Source organism: Kryptolebias marmoratus, linkage group LG24, assembly GCF_001649575.2.
Source record: "Kryptolebias marmoratus isolate JLee-2015 linkage group LG24, ASM164957v2, whole genome shotgun sequence".
NCBI lineage: Eukaryota > Metazoa > Chordata > Actinopteri > Cyprinodontiformes > Rivulidae > Kryptolebias > Kryptolebias marmoratus.
In genome coordinates, this window is record NC_051453.1 from 17,973,866 (window position 1) to 17,982,076 (window position 8,211).

An 8,211-nucleotide genomic window follows, 5' to 3' on the forward strand; every position below is an offset into this window, starting at 1 on the left:
ATGGTAGTAGCTGACAGTCATTCACAACATCTGAGTGTGCATCTCTTAAGGTTGCACGTCATTTCAAGGTTTGAGGCACTACAATTCTGTCATTTCTCAGCATAACATCATCTGAGTTTAAAACTGGGCAATATGCATTTATTTAACAAATGCTAGGACTTCAGTGTTGTTAAAAAGACATATATAAAACACTGTCACTCTCCTTACAGCCCCAGGCAGTTGTTAGAGCAGTTTTCAAATATTATTCTGTTGATGAAAATTAATCACGCTTCGTTTTCTTAATATAATCGATTTAGGACCTTGCTGCACAGCTGTAAAGTTGATTATTGACTAAATTCAAAGATCTGTCTGCATCACAAAAGCTGACAGCACCAAATGTACTGTTAAGGGTGTTGAGTGAAAGGCGGATTAAGGATGTGGAACAGGTGGTGAAAGAGAGACTGGAAATAAGGGCAACTGAGGACACCTAGAGGCTGTGACAAGAACTGCAACAACAAAATAGGACCCAAACTCGACTGAATAATAATAATAGACTCATTATAAAACACAAGAAAACCAGAGATTTTATAAGACATCTGATAATGAAGTTGCTACAATAAAAAACAACTTATTTGATGCATATTGGCTGGCCTCTAGAGCATATTTATGGATTTATCTAAAATGTGTTTGAGTTTTATTATTGCCAATGGTGACTTTAACCTAACTAAACCATACTCATGTTACAGGTAAACAAAAGCTGATAAACCTCTTGGGCTAAAATTTGTTTACCTCATCTTAGACGGGCTTAGGTTGAGGTTAAACAGACTGTTGGTGAACGTGGGAATGCTTGAAACTTTTGTGAATGCGTCACTACACCCCCAATACGTAACCCAAACATATCTAATTCAGGAAAAAATGTTTATGCAGTAAGTCTGCAGCTCAAAAAGGTGTGTAGCAGAGATAAAAACAAAAAGAAAAAGGTGTGTTTTTCCAAAGTTCTGACATAATCCCAATCACTACAAAAGTACAAAAGTTTAATGGGTCAGAATACCAACATGGGGCGGCGGTGTATGATCCTAACTTAATCAGATTTGTCTGGGCTGATTACAGAATGCCTGCGTGGGATGATAGTTAGGACAAAGTTCTGTTTTCTGTCTGTATGTTATGACTAGTTAAAACATTTAAATTATCTTTATATTTTAAGACCTTTTCAAGCAGAACAGTTGATTTATTGTGTTCAAAACTGGTTTTATTTGCCCATGCAAATAAAATCAAAGGTCTTGCAAGCCTTGAAGGAATACATCTCGCCCACTGCCTTTCATGCCAGGGTTTTCGACGCTGAGTAATGACGAGGCTGTAGCCGTTTCAGTCAAACCTGGAAAATTAGGTTACGCACAATCTTGTGCTTGGAGTATGTGTTGTGAATGACTCTCAGCTACAGCGACACCAGGTTTGAGCACGATATCTGTAAAACTGACTGAATCATACCCATTTTTGGGTTTTCCAAAGTCAATTGGCTGTAGAGGCCATTTTGAATTGGATCGGCTACAAAAGTGAATCAACTGTAGATGTCCATCCAATGATTATTTCCTGAAAGTTTCATTAAAATCCGCCCAGTGGTTTATGAGATATTTTTCTAACAGACAGGCACACACGCACATACACATTCATCCACCGTTGCCTTTCTGGGGTTGACAATAATATCAATTCAAACAAAGGAGTGGCGTTATTAAGAGGTGGAGATTGATGTACAGAGGTCGACTTCAACTGGAACAGAGCAGGCTTAAACTGCTTTTTTTAAAACTTGAACTCTGCTGGTGTTTCGTCACAGTTTATTGTTCTTGTTTTATACTATGTTGATTAATGCCCAGTGTCATTTAGAGGTTATGTTGAAATAGCTGTAAATAGGGAGGGTGCCTACTGTCACCAACTCTTAAATCAGCCCTAGGTGTGTGTGAGAGTGTGAATGGTTGTTTGTCTCGTTTGTCTCTATGTGTCCCTGTGAGGGACTTGCAACCTGTCCATGGTGTCCCCCTCCTCTCACACAGCGACTGCTGGAGACAGGCACCAGCTCCCCCAGACCCAGAAAGGAGAAGCAGGTAAAGAAAATGGATGGATGGACTAGTCGGGTGTCTCCTTAATGGGGTGGGGCTTCGAAGTAGTCCAGGGAGGAGCCACTGCAGCCAGTCAGATCAGAGACACTGAGGGCGGAAGAACAGCAGTCCAGAGCGAAAACATCTCCCTGTCTGACACCCCCAGCAGCATGGGTTCAAAAGCACCGGTGAAGACTGATTCAGCCTCGGGGAAAAGAGACTGGAAGGTGAGAGAGAACTAAGAACTGCTCCTGGGTTTACACAGGGGAGCCCCCTGACTGGCTCAGACCTGCCCTGTGTGTGTTTACAGTGCCCTCTGAGCGACGCTCACGTTCACAGAGAAGATGTGAAGAAGGTCTGGAAAGAGTGCCAGGAGGAAAGCTTCTGGTACAGAGGTAATTCACTTTAGGTAGACACCTGTGTTTGTGGAATTGTTTTCTTGTTAATAGTTTCTTCCCTACGTTCTTTGGACTCATTATTTCAGCTTACTTTCAGCTGTTTCAACCATGTTAAGCTCATTCAAGACATTAAAGCTTATAAAAATGCATCAAGATCTCTTAAAATCCTTGGAAAAACTTTGTGCTCTGAACTCTACTAATAAGTTTTTAGCTTTTAGCTAATGTTTTGATCATTTTAGCTTTGAGCTACTGTTCTGCTGGTTCTAGCTTTTATCTATTGTTTTACTAATTTTGGCTTCTATTTACTGTTTTGCTCATTTGAGCTTTTAGCTGCTGTTAAGCTGGTTTTAACTCTGGTTTCGCTAATCTCCTCTTTTGTTTGGCTGAGTTAGTTCTGTTTGGCGAATCTTAGCTTCTATATTTGGTTTTGATTGTCTCAACTTTAGTCCTTCAGTTTTAGCTTCTCCAACAAATTTCAGCCCTCAGCAGTCGGCATTTTCCCAGACAATGCAGTGGTTTTTTCTAGTTTAGTTCTTGTTGCAACTTTGGAAGGTGGAAAGTTGCTCCTTTTGGGCGATGAGGGTTTGCTCCTCGATGTGTTTTGCACAAGTCTTGCGTAGTTAAGCAAAGCTCATCAGTCAATCCCCACTTCCCCTGAATGTGTTTACATTCCTCTCCGTGGTATTCAGAGTGAGGACCATATGCGTACAGGTTTATTTAAATGGGACTGAATTTAGGGGAATTGTATGAAACCATACAATGTCACGGGCAGAACGCTACCGCTTGGCTAGGCGCGCCCTGAGTGTCCATGACGACGGCGATCAAGCTAATTCCTGAAACAAGAAACAAGTTCGCTCCAACAAGAGTGACAAAACCAACAAATGATTTTCTCTTTGTGTCCACTACACTGAAGAAAGACACGTACGCTGCTATAGCACCAAAAACATACAGCACAAACGTCTATTATTCCAGCGTTCATGGAGAGGAACTCGGTGGCTGTGGTCGGCTGATACAGATCCATGTTTCGTCTGACAACACGTTTGGGTCTCTGCTGTTCTCTCTCTGTCCGATCTTCATCTCATCACCAGCCGGGCAGCTGTTGCCTGCGTTCTCTCCCCCCCCCGTCGAGTTACGTAAACACGAAACAGCAGCAACCAGTGCTTCCTGCATTTGTCCTTTCGCCCTCGGACTCCTCAAAAGAAATCTCAGTTCTTCAAGGGGTCAAAGTTTTGTTGCGTTGAAGTGGCGGCAAGACGGAAACGCGTCTATAAAAAGGCAACGAGTCAAACCCCCTCAAACATCTTTGTGCCAAGACTTGAACAGTCATAGAGAACATGGAATAAATAAAAACCTAACATTACTTGAAGGAATGCATATTACCCTTTCATACTACAGTTTTATACTAAGATCACGTCCAGATATAGCCCGGTGTTGTCCAAAAACTTTTGATATGTGGGCCAAAATCGTCATATTGCAAGTACTCGCAAGACACAAAAGTTGTCATTTTTCATCTAAAAGATTTGTAAATTCTCAACAATAATGTAAACACACAATATTTTAAGGAAAGGACAAAAATATTAATTTTGGTCTTGTTGTAGATCATAACCATAAAAAGCCTTGCAAACATTTACCTTATTAAAAGTAAAGCCTTTTATTCCTTTGATTTATTGGATCTTTTGTTATTTTGCTTTTTTTCTGCTTGGAAAGTACATTTTAGTCTATTTTCATGAGCAAAAGGAAATATCAGTCACTTTTCTTCAAAAACAGACGCTAAAAAGGGATCGTGTGACCTGGTGGGAGATATGAAGTAGCTATTTTAAGAAAAAAATTTAAACATCTTTCAGACTGACAAAAGTTAGGATGGCCCACCCTAAACGGTTGGTTGGAGCACTAAAGAAGTGTATAGCTGCTAGTCGCTATAACTGATTTATGAAAAGTTAGGTTTGAGGGGGACACTAATGTAGGTGATTGAATTGTATATAAATCAAGTCCACTCTGTCCAATAGTTCAACAGCAGTTTGTTTTCCTTAAAAAGCCTTGTTAGATTTAGCCAAGTGTTCTGAATCGTTACCCGGGTTGACTTTTTGGTAAAAGTCAATAAAGGTTTATAGTCTAGTTTACCATGAAACTGGAGTTAAAATGCATGTGGTTAATTAAAAAGCAAAACAAACAATATTGCACATTTTAAGATGTTTTCTGTTAAACCTAAAAGTTATAACAATATCAACCTTAAGATGTGCAAAGTTTATCTGCATTAGCTTCTCAAGCCTGCAGGCCAAAATGATACTGTTCTTAAGCTGCAGTTGTGGGCCACACAGACCCTCTCCGAGGGCCACAAATGGCCCAATGGTTGCACTTTGGAAACCCTTGTTGAAGCTGTTTGGGTCAAACCTTGAAAATAACACAGTAAGTCACGCTCAGAGTATGTGTGGGGAATGACTCTCAGCTACTACCACATTTGATTTTAGCTCAATATCTGTTAAACTGACTGAGTTAAAGCCATTTTGTGTTGGCTAATGTCACTTAGCTGTGGCAGCCATCTTGAACTGGTTCGACTCCAGTTGTAGAAGTATGTTCATGATGACTTTCTGAAAGTTTCAAGAATCATTTGCCCAGGGGTTCACGAGATATAATAATCAGGTAAAAATGTTTATTTTTTTAATTCTAAACTGATTTTTGTCAAATCATTTTAAGTTAACTTTTTAGTTGACATAATGCTGATCAGAAAAAGTCAACTTGTTCCACTGATTTCTGTATTCCAGCTCTTCCTCTGTCTGTGAGCAGCATGGCGGTCACCGGTGGTCTCATCTACAACGGTAAAAACATCCAGTCGACGAGTAAACCACTCAAATTTGTAATGATCATATTTAGTTTAGGCTCACATTTCTGTCCTTGGCATTGCAGGTGTTTGGAAATCATCAGCGAGATTCGGGCCCTTTCCAAAGCTAGCAGGTTTGCACCGTGCAGTATGTCAAATAGTTATGTAAAGTTAGGGTTCGTTACATCATCTGTAATCGCCTCTGTCTTCAGTTGCGGGGCTCCTTGGGTTTGCAGTGGGGAAAGCTTCCTACATTGGAATGTGCCGAAGCAAATTCCAGGACCTCGGAATTAAAGACGGACCAGGATTTGGACCCTGGTCCAAGAAGGGACACCATGGACCGGGACACCGGTGAGAAAAACACAGGCTTTAAATCATTTATAGTTTTACCATCATGTTGTCAGTTTGTTTGAATATTTTCTCCTAATTAGTTTTCCTTTTGAGATATCTTTTGAAGTTTTTAACCATAATTAACTAAAAATGTTACTTTACATTTAAACTGTCCCCTCTGCATCGTTTCTGTTAAATAAATAAAATCAGATCCCCACATTTCAGCTTGTTGTGCTTTCGGGAGAAGTTCTCTCTTGGTTATGAACGTTCTTATGCTTGCGTCTGCCGTTCAGCACTTTGTTCTCTCAACAGATCTTGCGACCACGTGTGTGAAGAGTGTAAGAAAAAAGATCAACCTGCACCTGCAGAGCAAACGTAAAGCCAGAGGTAGGTATAGTTCATCTAAACAGAGCTGTGAGAACACTGTGTGAAAGACTATTAAGGCATTTTAGCAGATTTTTGCAAAAGCTAACTTCTGGTTACAAATTTACATGAAGCGAAGGATATTTAAAAGCCTAAATACACCTGTTCATGGATTTATTTTCCTTTTACAGCTTCATCAAAAATGAAGAAAGACTGCTGATGCGGATTTGTCAGTTTTTACACCTCTATAATAAAAGCCATAAAGACTTACAGGTGTTCATTTCTGCACTTCTTCAAATATCCATCAGAGGGCGCAACAATTCCATCAGTTGTAGAAAAGGAAGGCTGACGTCTCCACAACTGTGTGCTGTAGTGCAAAGTCTCATATGGGGCAATAAAAACTGTTAAATATTGAAGAAGAAAAAAGGCTCAAGCCTCCCAAACGCACGTCGGGTTAAAGTGTTCTGGTCTGATGAACTCAGTTTGACTTTCTTTGTTGCTGTTTTAAAGAGAAGACGCATAATCATACAAACTGGGGCTACATGTTTAATAAGGATGTTTGGAGTTTTTATATCCACTGTCCATCGGAAGACACTAAAATGGTTCATTCTCCTGAAACGTTGGTTTTAAAATGACACAAGTTCAATAGATAAGACCCATATTATCTATAGTGGATCTAAGGTCACAAACAGTTTAAAATGGCAGGTGTGGGACAGATTCTCTCAGACTTTGCAGTTAAAAAAAATGTCAGAACATTTCTGTTTTGATTTTATCAACTGAGGTGAGACAGGACAGTTTATCACCTTAAAGAGGTAAAGAAGGCAAAAAGCAATGTGTCTAAAATGATCAAAAGATAGGTACGAATGCATTTGATGATAAGTTAGTCTTAGTTTTAAAGCATTTATGAGAAGCTTAACTATATTTGAATGGTTTCATAACTATAAATAATGCCACAGATTGGAGTTGATGTGAACAACAAATGAGTATGATTTGATTACCCTTAGAGAGTGTGAATGTTTGTTTGCATTGCTAAAATTGATCAAATTCTTTTAATGTCCTAAAATATTGCAGTAAAGCAAAAACAAGTTGATGCTGAAAGGTTTAAAACTCAAAAAGAGATGTAATCTTTCACAAGAAAATTGCAGTTTACTGTTTAACATGTCTTACAACTGTACTGTAGTGTATAAACATATATTTGTCAGTTTGATAAATAAGGGGGGATAAAGGTAATTGTGGGAATAACATGTAGATTTAAATGAAACAACCATAATTCCTACATAATTATCAGTTATTAACCTTCAATTAATATTTTCCCACGAGTTCCCGCACACGTCGGTGTACGCCGGCTGGAATATTAAACAGCCCCCAATGCGAACGCCATCCTCTGAAAGACGTCATCCAATCAACAGGTTCTATTTTTTGACTGACAGAAATGTTACCCAATCAAAACTGGCATTTGGTGTGGGCGTTTATCACCCCAGCCAATCGTAACAAAGAAGGCGGGGCAACCGGGCTGCCGTTTGCTCTGACAGTGGACCTTTTACCGACGCTGACACAGACTGCGAAAAAAGAAATCACACCACAACGCAAATCCTTCCAATGGAGGAGGGTCAACACGTTCAAGCTTGTTCGGCGAATGAAAAGACCGTCTGCAAGCTAGCGACCAAGCTCAACTGAAAGGGAGAAGAAAAAGTTGTGAGTAACGTCAACATTAGCAGCACCGTAGAAAACGAGGACGTGATGTTTGCCTTCCTGTGGAGTTAACGCCGACTTAGTTGTTAACTTTGTCGTTGGGGTTAACGTTAGTTCTCCAAAACTGGCTGCCGTGTAGCATGCTAAAAGAAGGAGTTTGGCTGCTCTGCTAGTGGTGTGAGTTAATCGCCTTCCTTCCCTGCAAGTTAACTGGTTAACACCGCTCTCAGCCCTGTTGTCACTAGTTTGGTCTCTGCCGGGCAGCTAGCTGGGCTCCAAATGTTGGACTGAAGCCGGAGTGTCGGAGTTTAACTTAACCTTTTACAGCTAAAGCAACTTACTGCTGCTAGTTAGCTTCTTGCTCAACATTAGCAGTTTCCTTAATGCAGTAATAACGCCAGGCTAGCTGCTAACAAGGCTACCTTACAATTCCGTGCTTTAATGCGGCCAGCTCCCTCGAAGTCTGGTTGGCGAAAACTGAATAACGGGAGCCTAAATTATTAATAATAGAAAGTTTGTTTAGTAGCATTGGCAATAC

General features: G+C 40.1%; 2 protein-coding genes across 3 annotated transcripts in view; both read left to right on the top strand.

Annotated features, from left to right (window-relative positions):
- The first annotated feature begins 2,104 nt into the window (after positions 1 to 2,104).
- ociad2 (OCIA domain containing 2) lies at positions 2,105 to 6,251 on the top strand. Its single transcript, XM_017423403.3, has 7 exons — positions 2,105 to 2,299; positions 2,383 to 2,467; positions 5,233 to 5,286; positions 5,375 to 5,422; positions 5,501 to 5,639; positions 5,931 to 6,005; positions 6,173 to 6,251. The coding sequence occupies exons 1-6, from the start codon at positions 2,120 to 2,122 to the stop codon at positions 5,995 to 5,997; spliced, it is 573 nt and encodes a 190-aa protein (XP_017278892.2). The 5' UTR covers positions 2,105 to 2,119; the 3' UTR covers positions 5,998 to 6,005; positions 6,173 to 6,251.
- Positions 6,252 to 7,529: 1,278 nt separating this feature from the next.
- The window catches only part of fryl (furry homolog, like), a 78,586-nt gene continuing 77,904 nt past the window's right edge, over positions 7,530 to 8,211 (top strand). Inside the window, exon 1 of one of the 2 annotated variants that reach the window (XM_037974208.1) lies at positions 7,530 to 7,676. The gene's annotated coding sequence lies outside the window, so the exon portion shown is untranslated. The remainder of the gene's footprint in view (positions 7,677 to 8,211) is intronic. The other variant, XM_037974209.1, reaches the window with a different exon arrangement.

What these genes read in the sequence shown, in the direction of transcription:
- ociad2 (XM_017423403.3), top strand. Translation starts at nt 2,120, where the DNA reads ATGGGGTGGGGCTTCGAAGTAGTCCAGGGAGGAGCCACTGCAGCCAGT. An exon ending in CGGGGAAAAGAGACTGGAAG is followed by an intron (nt 2,300 to 2,382) that starts GTGAGAGAGAAC and finishes GTGTGTTTACAG; the next exon opens with TGCCCTCTGAGCGACGCTCA. An exon ending in GGAAAGCTTCTGGTACAGAG is followed by an intron (nt 2,468 to 5,232) that starts GTAATTCACTTT and finishes TCTGTATTCCAG; the next exon opens with CTCTTCCTCTGTCTGTGAGC.